Source organism: Lagopus muta, chromosome 5, assembly GCF_023343835.1.
Source record: "Lagopus muta isolate bLagMut1 chromosome 5, bLagMut1 primary, whole genome shotgun sequence".
NCBI lineage: Eukaryota > Metazoa > Chordata > Aves > Galliformes > Phasianidae > Lagopus > Lagopus muta.
In genome coordinates, this window is record NC_064437.1 from 2,598,301 (window position 1) to 2,615,830 (window position 17,530).

At 38.5% G+C, this 17,530-nt stretch overlaps 1 protein-coding gene across 11 annotated transcripts in view; it reads right to left on the reverse strand.

Annotated features, from left to right (window-relative positions):
- PATJ (PATJ crumbs cell polarity complex component) overlaps positions 1 to 17,530 on the reverse strand; it is a 143,090-nt gene that overhangs the window by 101,764 nt on the left and 23,796 nt on the right. For all 11 annotated transcript variants that reach the window (XM_048946051.1, XM_048946052.1, XM_048946050.1 and 8 more), the window contains 5 exons: positions 12,653 to 12,729; positions 9,907 to 9,963; positions 8,449 to 8,583; positions 5,224 to 5,388; positions 3,369 to 3,503 (listed from right to left, as the gene is read on the reverse strand). In XM_048946051.1, coding sequence (XP_048802008.1) covers positions 3,369 to 3,503; positions 5,224 to 5,388; positions 8,449 to 8,583; positions 9,907 to 9,963; positions 12,653 to 12,729 — 569 coding nt within the window. The remainder of the gene's footprint in view (positions 1 to 3,368; positions 3,504 to 5,223; positions 5,389 to 8,448; positions 8,584 to 9,906; positions 9,964 to 12,652; positions 12,730 to 17,530) is intronic.

Consider the following 17,530-nt stretch of genomic DNA (forward strand, 5'->3'; position numbering starts at 1 on the left):
ATAGGATCCTATACAAATACAGCCTTCATAATAAAAAGCCTAAATCTCACCCGTTTCTTTAACAGTAACCCAAAGTTTTAGAAACAACTGAACAGTCCTTCATAGAGGACCTTAATTAATTAATGAGAAGGCTCTGTCTTGAGCACTTAAATCCCTCAAGACAGAGGAAAGAAAACACGGGACAAAGTAGTGATAGTATTGATTATGCATAATTGGTATAATTAATTTGTAATTAGTTCATTAAAATATATAGGCATTGGAATTATGCTTGTACATTTCTGGGAATATCCTGCAAGTCACTTGGGATATGCTTATCATTTATTTGATAGATGAGACATTATTAGAAAGACAGCCCATTAAAAATTCATGCACCAGAGCAATAATTTCTCCATCTCAGCATCCAGTTTTCTAAGTACTCGGACGCCTACTCTACTTCACTAAGAGTTGTTATTAATACTGTCTTCTCAGAGCATGACATGGGAACTGCAGCATTTCAGACAACTGAAGCACAATATCCAGCACAATAACGGAAGGCAGTGGGAAGATAATTCCACAGCACCATGAGCAGCCTGGTCTCTTGGCATTCTTTCACTTCTGCAGCACATCTGGCACTGCTCACTGTCATAACAGACCCCAGTGCAAACACATCTGGATGAGCAGGATTTCAGGGCTTCTTAAACCCTGCAGATAACAGTTGCCATTAGTCGCCATTCTCCCACAAGAAGGAACTGGAGTGGGTCAGCATACACTGGTACTTCAATAGGATTCCTCAGATATTATCTTAACTTGACATAGGTGGAAAGTAAGAAAGAATAATAGCACATCACAGTTTTTATCCTATTGTGCTAATTTAAACACTCCTACTAATACTTTCTGAAGCCCTACTGCTATTTATGAAGTTCCATTTCAACCAACAGCCACAAAAATATTTTGATCTTAAAAAAACCCAGAACACGGTTATATCACCTCCAAGTTGGGTACTTGAAATGTACATTTCCTAAAGCTTCCATAACAGAATGTCAATCAGTGCAAGTCTAAGCACGAGAGGGCCTTCTGTTCAGACTCACCTCTCACTCAGAGGGTGGTGATGCACTGTTCACAGGTTGCCCAAGGAGGCTGTGGATGCCCCATCCCTGCAGGCATCCAAGGCCAGGCTGGATGTGGCTCTGGGCAGCCTGGTCTGCTGGCTGGGGCAACCCTACACACAGCAGGGGGTTGGAACTGATGAGCGTTGTGCTCCTTTGCAACCCAGGCCATTCTAGGATTCTCTCAGCAAGTCTTGCCATTGCACCCTGCCTCCAGCAACACGAACGGCAGCCTACAAAGGTTGGTCCATTCCTGACACCGCTCACTGGCACAAAGCCATGCAAACATCCATCTTGGCTTTGCTTGTTTTGAGTAATCTGTTGGTTGTTTTTCAGTGAATGGTGGACATAAGTGCAAGCAGTGTATTTGTCACAAGGCATGAATCTCTTCTCGCAAAGCCAAGTATGAATCTCAAAAGTGTTGCTGTTTAAAAAGGGTAAAAAGAAACGTCAAAAACAGAGTTGGATCTCCAGATCCTTTAAACTACAGTTAAAAACTCCACTGTAATTTTGTGCAACTCGGCAACCTTCCTTTGGCATTTCTGAACAGTCTCCCAGTAACCACATCAATTTTTGCCCTCTCCAATCTAGCGTGGACAATTATTTGTTTTCTTTGCCCTGAACTCAAGAATACGATGGATGTATTTACATAAGTGCACAGTCACAGACATCTCCATATAAAAATTAATCTGCAGATGATGAAAAGAGTAGAAGATCTAAGAGGCAAATCCCAAACAAAAGAGCATACTTTATACATAAATATGTTGAAATTATAAAGATCTGAGATTAAGTGGTTTACCACTCATTTAGAATTGATTAGAATGCATTTAAATTTAGCTGAAAGTATCGCAACATTGCTCATGTATTTGCATCTGTGAATAAGTAAATAAAAAGCCTGTTATTAAAGCCTTCATTAATTCTGATTATATGAGAACTTAAAAGCAAATCTGTGTATTACTGCTCTGTAAAGACTCCAAGCAACTCTACAGTAAAGCTGGCACTGTAACACAACATGTGTCAGTGAAAATGACTAACAGGATCTATTTTCAGTAATCTTAAATCACACTGGTAAAATATAGAATTAATGGTTTTGCATAATACTTCAGATTTTTTTTTTATCCATTCCCAACGCATGTTGTATTGTATCAAAAATATAATTGAATTTTATAGCACTTGACATTTATTCGCAACAGTTGAATACGTTTTATTAGACTCCAACACTCAGGCAGCATTCAGATGTGATGTGTATATTATTATGAGGAGTGATCCAACTATTTTATTCCCTTCTAAGTATGATGGCTAGATGTTAAAAATACGTCACTTTGACAAGAAAAATTAAGAACATTTCATTCTGACTTCAGATCAGTTTCTATAAAGCAGTGTTTTGGTAAGAAGGATTAATGACCTTTAGCAGAATTTTCCCACAACTAAAGATTTCTCTGTTAATTTCTAAAGAGCTCCATTGTTACATATATAACCTACTCCAAAGTGTTTCTTGGAGAAACCAGTTTTAAGCTACAAATGGCTCCTGAATGTCAATGCATAGCCAGCATACCAGTTTAAAAGTTCAAGCAGGGAAACATAATTGAAAAACAAAACAAAACAGAAACATTAATTAGATTCTCCAAGCTCTAATCTTATACTAATCATTTAAAGCATATTTGTATTTACATAAATGTGAGTTTGCTACACCAGTTCACCTGTCAGCCCTGACATTCCCTTTTGACTGTGAAGGACAGTTGTGGTAAAGCTCCACCTTCATAAACTTTCCTTTAAAATCTGATAGTTTTGCTTTCATGGCTTGATTCAATGCCTGAAATGGCAAATCTTTATAGGACTTGTGTGTGACCACAAACTGCAGGCTAGTACTGCACTTTGTGAACAAAACGCTTTAAGGCAATGAGGGAGAAAAAGACTCATTAAATATGGAAAATGACATTGCAATACCTAAGAAAGTTTTCTCATAGTTGAGAAGTCATTCTAAGTTGAAATAAAACAAAAAACAATCTTCCCCTAGCATTTAGCCCTTAAACTTGGAGTTATGAGGTACAGTTTGATTAAAGACTTTGCACTTTATCACATCCATTAATCAGACTGGTTTAGAACAAGCTCTACACTATACTTTAAAGCTAAAAATGAATTACTTTGCCCTATACAGTTTCTTGGTCCAAGTACCAACTTGATTATCCAGTAATCTACGTCACAAAACATTTTAAGGCAACATATTAAAAAAAAAAAAAAGATTGAAGGATTTTTAATACTTAGTGGCACAGAAAGGGGTACCTGGTAGTCTAAAATGCTGAATCCTAAACCATTTTTGTCTTTCTCCAGTTCAATAATTTTCACATCAGGAGACCATAACGCTAATTCCCCTTCTTCTTCTTCTTCCTCAGGATTAATGTTTTCTTCAGGTTTCACCTAAAAAATAAGAACTCTAGTTCACATTCTATGCTTTGCAGTTATTTACAAGCACTACTAATTCAACATTGGACTACTATTAAAGACTCATACATGCTCTAAAATATGAATTTTTATTGAACTAGAACTTGATCCAACACCATGAGTTTCACTTCAGACATCTGTACCTTCTCCAACTTGATGCCTTGGATATATACAGCATCCTGAGCACTGGGGCCCAACCTGGGCCATATAAGCATCCCTGTGTTAGTCAAATTAGTTGTAGCAATACTACTAACCTGTTACGTGTTGATGAACTTCAGCTGTCCCATTAGATGCATAAAGAAAAAATAAATATCTTAGCATAAAAGATTTAAGCAACCACCGTCACATACTGGAAAAACCAGATGTTAGACATGAACTGACACTTGTGGCATTTGATATGCAGACACAAAATGGCCCTTAAATTGTAACTATGTGTCACATCTACCTTGAAAGAACAGTTTCTGACCATTACATTTCAGCACAAAAACTATGAAAGAAGCAAAGTTACTCAATTTCATCATGTAAGGACAACTTCCAAGTGCATTTATTGTTATACAAGTACATATACTAAAATACTTCATTTTTTGGGGGTTTTTTTTGTTGTTGTTTGTTTTTTAAAACTTATGTATGTTTTAATCTAGCTACTGATCTTACCAGTTAAATCCTTACAAACTATCAAAACACGATGTCACAGGAAAAACATTAGTTGCAACTTCACACTGCTTTGACTTTATTTCCCTGCACAGAGCACATCCACGAAGCAAAAGGAAAGATTTCTTCTTCTGTTTTGTCTTATTTTCTCAGAAGAAAGTAGAAATATTCTGGGATTACTCCTTTTCATCAGAGACCTCCTTTCATCCAGTACTGTCTTATGGCAAAGACGTGCAACCAACAGTATGCACGTAGAAAGATTTCAATAAGACACAACATCAAAACCACACTGGAGCAACTTCTGTACGCAAAGGAAAGATCCTTCTACAAAAAGGTTTGGTGTTGCACACTCTACTCTTCCATTGAAGTCCATATTTCATTTTAACTCTCCTCCCAGAAATCCTACCTTCCAGGAAATTAGATCAGAAAAGATGAGAAATCAAGGTGTAAATACTTGTTATAAATAGGAACAGCCATTACAAGTGTCAAGCTTTAGTTTAAGACTTTAAAGCTTCTGCAATGGAAAGAAACATTAAGTTTAATATTTTTCCAGTTCTATAAAAAAAACCTACTCAGAACATGGAAGTAATCAGCTAATGGTGGCAAGGATGTGATTTAGTATAATTCAAAGCTCTCACTCACCTATTAAGTGTTAAGAATGATGAATAGGATGTACATAGTCAGCATGCACTGGTGATTTACCTGCCTTGTATTTATAGTACAATGAAGTTTCTCCCTTTCAACCTGCATAAACTGAAGTATAAGTAACACTGCTGCAAACATGAACTCTCGCTCATTGAAAAACCAGCAGTCCCTTACAAGCCCAAAGTGAGTCACAAAGGCAACTGCAGATGACAACTGAAAAAATCTGGGTTTAAATACCTACAAATGTATATTTAGAAACATTAAGATTGAAAAGTCTGGACCAAACGACAACAAAAAAAGAAAACAAACACTCTCTCTAGAAGGCTAAATTACTTTCTCAGAACCACATGCATGCGAAGTGATCTCCATTGTACCCAACTGAATGCCATGAGAAGTCTACCTTTGGTTCTGGAGATGGAACTCTCGCAGTGGGTTCATCCACAAGAGACTCACTGCCATCATCGAAAAGTCGCCGACAGCAAACCATTGTAAATGGAGGTGGCACTTCTTTTAGAAAGGTGATTGCCTCACGGCGTGATTTGCCAGTCAGCTGAACTCCATTGACCTACACAGAAAACACGCATCCACACAGAGTTATATTGAAGGATATCAACCAGATTACTTTCATCAGTTTTGGTGTACTTGCCTTTACTTAGCTGCATGTGAAGATCTCATTTTACCTAGGGATTCCAGCAAAGCTTGCATTGTTTTGTTAACAAGTGCTCCTTCAGTATACATATATGCATTACTATGAATGTTAAACTTGATCTTGTGACTACTGCTACATCAGCTCTCTGCTTTCTTCAACATCCTACAATTCATTTTCCAGTCACTATTTTTCCTAGTGCAAACTCTTCTGGAAATTACTTTTATTCTGACTTGCTTCTTTGTTAGGAATAGCCTTTTTTTTTTTCTTTTTTCTTTTTTTCCAAATCCATTAGGCTTATCTATTTGAATTTAAACAGAAATGTTCAGTTTTCAAAAACGTTCAAGAAAACACAGATTTTAGCTCCAATAAAAAACTTGAAGTCAAAACTGGCACATCTGTCAGTGCTTCAAATTGTAACAAATTGGTTGAAACTGATACAGATCCTACACAAAACATGCAAGAATGGCTATATAGTAGAAAACAAGCCAATTACAGTGAGCAATTAATCAGAAAACCCTGACAAAGGCCTAAGGTTACAACCCCACACCCTTTATTGCTCCTAAGTGACAAAAGAAGATGATAAGGCCACTGTTAATGAATATTTTAAGCCATACACTTCTAAAAAAGTAATAATGTTGCTTTAAAAATGGGACACTGCAGTTACATTCCCTCAGGAAAATAAAAATACAGGGATGGATCCTCTTTTATATGCTTCACTAACGCAGTATTGTGAGGCTACATCTAACTTGCCCCCTAGGAATGCTGCTGAATATGAGCCATGCAAACTGTCAGTGTGTGTTGTGGGTGTCAACATGAAGATTTCCATTGACAAGCACTGCAGCCCCAAAAGAGAAGAGGTTTAACTGAGTGCTGTGGAGTCAATATCAACCCTGCCTTTATCTCAGGGCTCTCTTTGAGGCCACCTCAAATCTGCTCTCATGACCAAATGCCCAGTATGGCTGGATTTCAACTAATCTACTTCCAAATCTACTCCACAACACAGACCAAACCAAAGTGGGAATAACTGAAGTTGTTTGGTAAGATCACACAGCAAACTCACGTTACACACCATTTTTCATCAGATTTTATTTTTTCCATCTTTTCTTTGCACGCTTTACAGTATAAATGTAGCTCATACTGCTGAGGACCAGAGTTCCTCTCCTACTAAAGAACACCTAAGGAGAAAATTCAGAATGCTAAAGCTCGTCTGCAACATTGTAAGATGAACTGCCATGCTTTTTCTGTAAGAACTGCATCAATTGCTGAGCTATCAGGCTAATCCATTAGTTAATTATTTAAGCAGAAGTATCTACGCGTAAGGATTTTTTAATGCATTGAGACTGGCAGTGCGGTGGAAAGTTACCAGCATTTCTCAGCATATTGTGATGGATGGAGAAGAGCTACTGCTCACTCCCAAGCAGACTTGGGGACTCCCATTTCTGCTTTTGCAGCTGCCAGAAATTGGTCTTTAGACACGCAAGGTGCCAAGCACCCCCTTCGGTTACCACAGCCCTCCAGTTAGTTGTGCTATCAAATAGGAGTCAGTGAAATTTCTCTCACAAAACTAGAAGAACAGGAGGAAGCAATTTACTTCTAAAAAAGAACACAATGAAATCAGCTAAAATTAGAGAAAAAAAGAAAATAACATGTTTTCTATCATAATTCAAACACATCATTAAAAATAATCAGCAGTCAACCTCACTATATATTAAAGAAAATTCCTGTACTGATTGCATTTTAATCCCACTTGTATCAGGCCCAGGTAGAGCTGCTTGTTTGGGAAATGGGGCTGTCACATTTTCCATTGCAAACCTCTACTTAAAGGGATTTATAACTTGGCTGCAAAAACATACTCTGGGTTAAACCTGGCATATATAACTTTAGCCCTGGAGCACATTTTGATTTTGTTATTTTTTTTCCAGCTACAGAAAAGGAAAATACATGCTCACTGTGTCTGGACATATCTGTGTGCTTAACTGTAGATACACAGTAATAAGCAAAATTGATAAAAACTAAATACAGAATTAAAGTTTCCTAAATTACTTTGCAGTAATTGCTTTTACCATACAACTTTTTGTTTAGTGGCCAAGAAATTTAAATGACACTTTCAGCATTCCATTAATCTCTTCCTTCAGGAATCGAGATTTCCTCCATTAAGCAATAAAGAAAGAGATGGTTTAGGTCTTAGTGATATCAGTATGAATTTCTGATCAACATCAAAGGGTGAACAACAAGTAAAGGCAATAGAGCAGTACAGCTAACAAATTAATCTTTCAGAAGGCTCAACTCTGTTCCCATTGATGTCAATTCAATGTTCTTCGCATCCACTAAAAATATTCAAACTATTTCATAAACAGGGTTCAACAGGAAATTAATGACTACTTATTTGCAGGCTGAGATGTTGATAGACACAAACACAAAACAGGTATTACTTTAATTTGATTAAAGGTATATTCCTCCTGAGCTGATAGGTCTGGTCTGATTCTGATAACTTCCAAGCTATCGCAGTACTTCTCTATACACATTTGAACTGATGTACTACCTCTCAGACACTGATGTCTCTCAAGACTCAACAAGCAAGTTAAAATGCTTAACAGGAATTTCTGAGACTGCTGTACATTTGTTTCAGGAGTGGAAAAATATTATCCACCAGGTAGAGTAGAAAAGCTAATGCCAGTTTGCTCAAAAAACTGAAGGACCACAGAAACATCTGCATTCAGTAACTATTATCTCAGCCCTTGTGATTCCTGATAATCGTGTTAAACACTTCAGAAAAAAGCAAGAAGTCACTAAGAGGTCACAAGGAGGTGCACAAGGGAGGAATGAAATGGTGAAGAAAACGTGAGGCTTCCAGAGAGTTGCTCTGCTTTCACAATCAACTCATTAAAATTAGTACTGCACACTGCAACCAACCTAAAATCTAATAGGAGCATTTTAGAAAAGGTTTAAAGAATGCACTACTTCTGTTTGTTTTACCTCTAGAAGTTCATCCTCCAGTTGCAGAAGACCAAGTGTTGCAGCAGGACCATCTGAAGCAATTGATGATATGTAATGATGTCCATCAAACGTGTCAAGCTCAACTCCTAATCTCAAAGTATGGATGGGTAATAGCTGCCAAAAGATGAGACAGTGTGCATCTGCACCTACTATGATACGAACACATTTAAGACTTAACGGCTCAAATTAAACACTGTGAAATTATCGTCTTAATTATTGACTCACATTGGCTGTGTTATAGCACAAGTAACACAGAATATCCAGAATTTCTCTATACAAACCATCCACACAAGTAAAAACAACCCACAAATCCTTTGCACTGTACTCTTAAACAATGCTGCCATTTGAAAAAAACACACAGAACAGAAGCACCACTCACGTAAGTCTATCCCACCCAAACAGTGAGTTTTGAAAAAGCTGACAGAAATTCCAACACGACCATTTAATGCTAAGTCAACAACAACCCATCACAGGATCAGCTGTCTTGACCCTTGAGGATCTACACTACTTTTGGAGTAGGAAAAATATCCACGGCATCCTCTGCAAATGTTTGATCTTATTTCTGCAATGGAAATTCATTGATTTTGTGTTAGCCTTTTCCTGTGGAATCCCTTTTATTCTACTTTTTCTTCCCTTCAGAAAGCCTCCGATTCTTATTGTCTTTGTGTGATCCAGACAAGACAGCAGGGATCACAGCAACCCACGGAGAGGAGGCAGAGATGATCAGCAGCAGCTGCTCCCTCAGTTGGGCAACTTCCTGGCTCTTTATTAAGCTGAAACACCGAATCTCCTCCTGGTTCCCCAGTTTATTCTGGATGCTTGAAGCAAAAAGGAGCAATCCATTCATCATCATTTCCCCACAGCCATGCCTTATTCTGACTTCATGGCCTTTCTTCACTGAGAAATCCCCAGAAGCACATAAATGCATCACTTCAAAACCTTTGTTTTGTTACTAGCATCCATACCTTGAAAGTCTACCAGAATTTTCAGAAGAAAGGAATTCTAACATCCTAACTAAAAGGACACTCCATCCCAAGGCTGGATCACTGCACTGAATCCCTGCACAGGATTGTGACACTGAATAGAGTTTCAAACCCTACTTCATTCTGCAGCAACTTTCAGCAAGTATTCTACAATTGAATTTCAATGCAATTAAGCACCCAGTAATTTGAGGCTTTTGCAAAATTTTAGCATGGTTGTTTTGGTTTTTTGATTGATTGTTTTTGTAAAGGAACATTTGCCCATTGCACTAAAAATGCTTTGGACCACACCAGAAATAGACAGACCATAGGCAGCCTCTTTTGGAAAAGAGACTGAAAACTGGAATCACCCCAAATTTATGAAAGTTATGAAAATATTTATGAAATAAACAAATGTGGAATTTTGAGTCATAAATGTCAACATGTGCCATGAAGGAAAAAAACATGCAAGTCATACCTTTGAGTACTTCTGTAGCTCTGAGTCATCTGTAATGGGCATATCCACGTTCACAACCTAAGGAATTATACAGCATAACTATTTTCAATACCAGGACAATATCATATTGATGCAGAATAATTTTTAATGAGTGTTAGAAAGTCTCCGAAGCCCAACACTTACATTCTGCAATGTTGTGATTATGCTTTATTAGCAGATTCAAATATTATCCTATTCTTGAAGCCCAAGTGACAATTTTAGTCAAGTCCAGTAATCCTCTATAAGCACAAAATGCCATTACATTTGACACAAATACCCACAGCAACTTGCCAATCAGAACTGAACATTACAATGGCCTAAGTTATTATTTCAGACACCAGAAGAACCATCTAACATCTAGACTAAATCGTTATCTTCCGCAGAACGTTTCTAACTTGGCTTGAAATACATGAGTTTAATTACAAATTTGAATGCAAAATGAATCATATACAAGAGGTAGAAGAAATCCCTTCAGTCCATCTTTAGGATTTTTTTTTCCAATTTGAATGCAATAACTCTAAATGTTTTCCACCATTTCTTTTTTTTTTTTTTTTTTTTTTTTTTTTTTTTGTGGATCTCTTCCTTAACAGAATTCATTTGTAGCCATAGAAGGATATTTATTCAAATTTTAATTGTAATCAGATGAAATCTGTAGTGATCTACGGTCCAAGGCTGAAGTCTGGGTCACTCTCACTGAGGTTTTTGGGATGTCAGCTCTATTGGTTAGATTGGAAACACATACAGCCTTGCAAAAATCAAGTAACTGTTTCCATTCAGGCTTCCTTGGAAATTCCTAGTGTAACAAAGTATCTACAAAGCAACCGTAAGTCTCGGCTCCCTCCTTCAGCTTCACTTTAAATGGGGCTTCCAGAGTCCTGTCTTCCACCCCTGCAGCTCAGGTATTTTTCCCAACAGACAGAATCTGTTCCATGTCCACTCAGTTGTAACTAAATGAACCTAGGACTGATAACTCCTCAGCCTGACTGTTCTCAGCTAGGTACTTGGCAACAAACACCACACAGCCATAAATCCCCAAACAGGCTCCCAGTCTCTTTCCTTTCAACAGCATCAGTTTTGTTCTTAAGTTGCTGCCACAAAGGACTGGAGGCCACCAGCAACACTAAATCCTCCCTTCTAACAACGATTTCCTCTGAAGAGAAATACTTAAGAGAAGTCCTCCGACTCACAGTCACCTTTAGGGCGAGTTTCAGGGGATCTCAGTGTAGGGGCAAGGACAGTGAGAAACAGGGAGTGAGCCATCAGGCAGCAATCAAACTAAACACTGTTACTGAATGCAGCCAAGCAGAGCAGATGACAAAAACTGGAAGAACCAAAAACTGACCTTCAAAACAGGATGCTGTAACAGCTTCCTTCTATTTTTTAAAAGGACCAACTATGAATGTCTTAACCACAGTTAGCACTGAATGGCCTCAAGTTGTGCAAGGGAAGGTTTAGATCAGGTATGAGGAAGAATTGTTTCACATAAACTGGAGCGCGCTGCCCTGGGCAGCAGCAGAATTGCTGTCCTTGGGGATCTTGAAGAGATGCGGATGCTGCACGCAGGACACGGCGTGCTGCTGGACCTGGAGCGCTGCGTTGATGGCTGGGCTCAGTCTGAAGGGTCTTTTCCAACCTAAGTGATTCCGTGATTTTCACTCCTGCCATTTTCCTGGCAGCAGCTCAAGAATTAGAAACGCACAGTTTCACAAACTAAGCAGGTTTCTGTCCTCTGTGGGAAGCACGATAGTGCTAAGGAGGAAATATCAGACTCTCGAAATGTAAGGATGGGAATACCAAGCAACTGAAGTGGGCAGCCAACCAGATTTATGACACCACGTACATAATCCTATACGAACTTCAGATCTTAAAGCAGTGCTAATGGAAAGAAGCGAAGCGAGTTTCTCAAGACAATTCTTAAAGCTACTTTAAATCTTCCAGCGAGCAATTGGAATGATGGCTACTCCAAGCAGTAAAAATAAGTGTCTCTAAATCAACTGGACAAGCATTGCAAAGACAAACAGGGCATTTCGCTGGTGGCGGCGAGAATTTTTTAAGGCTTCAGAAGGAAGGTTGGCTGGAAGTTCTTTTAATCTGTACTCACTGGCTAACGTGGCACTGAAGAGCAATAGCGAATTACCATTTCAGTCAGCTCCTTATGACAATTCATCAAAACAATCTTTTGCTTGGCAATTATTTAATACAAGGCGAAGAAATATCTAATAGGCACTGGCACCATGAAGGTACATTACCTCAAATTACTTCCTGTTTTTCCAGTACGTTTGAAAATCATTCTTACATCTTTCCAATCAAATCCTTAGATTATTTGTGAAACATCGCAATTCTATCTTGAACTGTGGTGGTTGTTCTTTTTTGTTCCTTTTCAGTGTGCAATAAACCTAACAGTTTCTAACTAAAATCATAAAAGTGCCACATATTTTAAGTGGCTGCTGTGATGTAGATTTAAAAAGACTGCCAATTTTCTTAAATCTCCATTTCTGTCTAGTATCTGTGTAACGATTTAACAATAGTATTTATATAAACAGTATTTACAAAAAGTATCAGCTATACCATTTCTGTATTTCAGCCCCGATGCTAATGGAAACAAAACTTGATGTTACTGATCTGTTCCAAATGCTGAACTGTTCTATAAACAGCCTGTAATAAGCTCACAAAGCTGTAATTTTAAAAAATAACACACATGAATGTAGTTTATTGAAAGGTAACATACCATAACTTCATATTCAGGGCCCAGCAGGTTTTCCCACTTGGACTTTAGATCATATGCAGGAGGGAATGGGTCTCTTCCTAAATACAAAAGGCAGGATTAAATTTACATCTTGCATTCAGAAATACATTTGCTTCTAAACACTTTGGTAAAAATTCAGTGTAAATAAAAGATTAGAGGAAATAATCAGATATGCAAAAAAAAAGAAATTGCATTAAGCTGAGTCTATCAAGCAGTGCAAATCAAAAATGACTTTCTAAGGAAAACAATGCAAAACGTCAGCTAGTGCTAAAGTGTGATTTATTCAGCTGAGTGGCAGAAGAGGTGATGCTTGCATTGATGAGATGTGAGTTCTGTACCATATAGTACTGTAAATAAATCATTCTTTCAGGCTGCAAAATAAATCTCACATGACTTCATAATTTGTTGCTATAAAAATGCATGCTGCTCCAAGGGACCATTATCTTCCACCAAAATGAACCCCTGAAGAAGTAAAACACCTGACAAGATACTGCTGTTATCATGGAGCTGTGTAAGCACAATGCAGTTGTACACTTTATTTATACATTTGGCAGGTACAAAGGCTTGTCTAGTTTAATTAGGCCAGTAAGTAACATGAGCTTTAATATAAGCTCCAGTTCTAAACCAGTCTTCCGTGGGAACTTGCCTATCTTGACATTTATATCTTTTCAGCTTTCTTACTTATGCAACCAAGGCAGTATTACAGTCATGTAAGACAATTTGACAGAGCTAGACAGCATAAAATGACTGGCTGCCCTGCGTTTGACCTCCTCCAGAAGCTCAGCACACATATAAAGTTCCAAGCTGAAGCAATGTTTAACTGGTAGGAATCAAACTCTACAGCTACAAATTCCATCTAGCAGCTACAACAGCAGCAACTGGGGTCTGAATTACTGAAAACTGTTTTTTTCCCCCTGAATGACTGTAATAGTTTGTCAGATGTCTAGACAAGGCACAGACCACTTAGTACTGCCCATGTGTCACACAGAAACTTAGAATGTAAATCACAACCTCACATTGTGCACGCAAATGAGCAAGCAAAACGCTTTGGGGAGTGGGATAGATTTCGAAGTCATCACCAAGAAGCTCAGAACCTACCTAGTAGGAACAGCAAAGACACATGGGATGCCTAGCTGCCTTTGCTTTCAACACCTTCATAGATTGCAAAGATAAAACGTGAGCTTTGCAATAGAATCCTCATTCATCATCTTAGAACTTTGAGTTTTCCACTAATTAAAAATAAAGATATAAAGTTAAGTTATACAACATAACTGCATTCCCTCCATCGCTTTCTGTCATATCAGACAGGCAAATTCTGTCTGGCGTGCTCTGAGAAATTACATTGCTTACAGCCTAGGAACTGAGGTTTCACTTGGGAACATCCAGTGCGCCTTTAAGCAACAGTCTCAAGTTGACTTAGATATTCAAGGATTCCAGCAATTCAGATGACTGTTTTCTGTCACCAAAAGAAACTCCACCGATCATGAAAACTTGGGTGCTGTTTTTTTTGTTTCTTTCTTTGTTTTTAGGTACAGACCACAGCTCTCTTTGAAATAAATTATCTTTATACAAGAGAACACAATTTGTACTGCAATTCTGGAACACGTCTGGAGACTTTTTCTTCCATCTGAATTTAATTGAAGTTCCTAGGGAGAAGTCTTCTTCATGAGCTGTATTATCAAGCACAGGCTGATCGCTATCATTTACTTCCCAACTGTAGCAAAAACAGAACATCAGTGCACCTTCCTATTCCTCCTATTTGCATAAACGTTTAGAAACAAAAATTCTGCAGTTTCTTTTCTGACTATTTCCAAGCTTGAACACGCATGACTTCAGAATCTGCAAAGCCCTGTGCAGTCTGATACGGATTTTAAGGTTCACCAGGAGCAATAAATCTTAGGATCAGGCTCAAAGTTCAGTTCAGCAACTGTAAACTATGCTCAAATTGGCTGAAAACAGATTTCTTCATCAATTCCTAAAAGCATTACCAAAACTCTATAGGCTGTACAGAACGAGTGCTGACGCACATCTCCACGTGACGTTTGAACCTTTCTTTATTTCACACACGCTTGGAAGTCTCTGTGTGTAACTTCCTCAGAACTGTGGAAAAGCAGGACGAGCAGGTTTGGATTAGATACATTTAGTTCCAACGCTGTCGCTCAATTCACCTAAACGCTCCTTTTCCTCCCCAAACAGCTTTTTCCACGTGATAGTTAATAGAAGGTTTCTTTTTAGTTTCTCACCCAGCTGGACTTCTCATGACCTGAGATATGTACTACATCTTCTGGAATGTGCTTCAGAAATGAAAACGCTTCCCAGAACAGCTTCTATTAGCAATAACTTTCAACATCATTACACTCCTGTCCTTCTGCCTGCACTTCACCACAGTTTTTCCTTTCTCACTAGGCAGCATCAATTAAAAAAGAAACAATCACACGTACTGTAAAAATCGTATTTTTGGGGGCAACATTGCTGGCTTCTTCTGAACTGGAATCTTTTCTTCCTGCAATCTCCTCTGGATTTCATAAACTCACTACACAAGGACTCCTTTCATCCTCCATCTCCTGTGCCCTAGTATATTTCACTAACACACTTCATCTCCCCTTACTGTTGGATGTTTTTCTCCAGCCATCTTTAAGCTCCTGGCTACCATCATCACATCTTCAGATCCTGAGTGCTGCTTCAAGGTAGAAGAAAGCAGTTCTGCCCAGCCTGCAGCCTTGCAGATGCAGCTGTTAAGTTAATTGCCCTTGGTGTGCTAGCAGAAAGTTTCAGGCCTCGTGCACACTGCATCCTAAACCGTGTTGCATTTGTAACAGCATTGTTTAAGCACATCTTAGCCTGGTCAGAATTAGTATTTAATACCTCTCCAGGAAACACAATTTAATAAGAATTTCACGCAACTGGGCTTAAAAGGAAGCAATACATAATTTAGAAAACATACTTCTTGCATTAAACTTCTAAAAGCATTTCCAGAGAACAGTCAGAGCCTCAAATTAGCAGTATTTACTTTAGCACCATTATAATGAAGTGTCCATCACCATGTCCAAAATAAGCACCTATCTTTGGAATCTGGCGACGACACCGAGGTGAAATCTTAGACATCGTACTTCAGCATGAATACAATTTGCAATTAAGTATTTCAACTTTTTAGCAAAGATACACACATTTTATAGCAAAAAGGTTTTGCAGAACCCTGTAAATTAATGTGGTTTTTCCCTATGAAAAATCAGTTTAATCAAGCAATGATGTTTGCGTATTAAAGGCCACCAATTCTGTACTCCATCATAAAACCACGTCCCTTTCATTTTCCTGAAGGTCCCAAAAGGACCAGCACAACCAGATGACACCAAGGGCAACATCCAACTCAGACAAAAAATACCTGCACTGATTAAATTTTGATATCTCAAGACACACTGTGCAAACAAACACATCAATTTGCATTATCCAGGGTAAGGGGAACTTGTGTACTATGGGTTTTTCCATTCTTCCATGTGTACTTGCTCCCTGATGCACCATGATACTGTCTCTGCTAGCAAACAGGAAGGGTCTAGCCAGGAGGTATGAATTCTAGGCATCAAGGTTCTTCTCACTCAGATACATCTGCACCATACTCCATAGTGCTCCAAGAAAGGGATCATGAGATTAGCACAGCATTGGAAATGAGGGGGAGCCACTCACATACATAAAATTTGGTTACAAACACCTACAAAAACTAGGAGCTTTGGTGCATTTATGGAGAGGCAATGGATCCATCTCAAAGAAACTGAGTATGCAGTGAAAAGGGCTCAAGAATAGAGTTAGATCCAAGCTGCCTCTTAGCAGGACAGAAGGCTCTAAGACAGGTGTAAATATTGCATCTTGAGACAAAGGGTTTGGTAACTTCAAGACTGGTAAAAGCCATTTTGGTTCCCCACACAAACTGGTCTTGGCATTGATGTACTGTACAAGCACAGCACTAGGTGCCAGGTAACAAATTCCTCAGGAAGTTCTCTTTGTATCAGGGTAGACATCTGCCACCTGTGACACAAAATAACCCAATCACAAGTAGTCAGGAATTGACTACAGAGATATTGTTCACTTCACCAGAAGACCTTATGCACAGAAAGTTCAATAGGATTTAGAGCAAAGAAAGGACTAGGTAATTGAAACAGAACAGTGTATTATTCTTCCAGCCTCTGGCACAGCGAGCCTAAGTCCTCCTGGCTCTTCTGAGCCTAAAAACGTCCTGCAGCTCCTAAATGCATCCTACTGCTAAGTCCTTAAATTCTTCTACCAGTGTAAATACAGATCAATATACACTTTTCACTCATGCAGCTAAAACAATGATTTGATAACCTTAAACCATAGCTACTCAATCACCTCTGTTTTGGCTTCCTATTTCTGGGAACATGCAAAAGTCACAACAAAGGATGTCTGGTTATAAGGCTTGGACAGAAAAGTAAAACAGAATGGAGCATAGAAACTGCTAACATTCCTCTCATTTCCAGGTTGTCTTTAATACTGACAGATCTTCCACAGTCATAGCAAAATTGTTATTCATTGACAGTCATAATTTAGACTCCTCAATTGCATCTACATATTTAAGAAACTACAAGGCATAAGGATAATTTATGCTGACTTCAACACAATCTGTAGAATTTCACCCAGAAGTTACTGTAGATACGGCCAGAAATCAGCAGAGAACTGAAGCATACCTTCTGGAAAGACCAAGCCCGAAGAAATCCATGCCTTTGTGATCTGTCTCTATGCCCAACTGCCTTTAATGGTAAAAACGCATGTCTAATTTCAACTCCTATCCAGCTTTCAATTCCAGTTATCAGGTTTTATTATGCCTTTGCCAGATTCTCATCTAGCTAC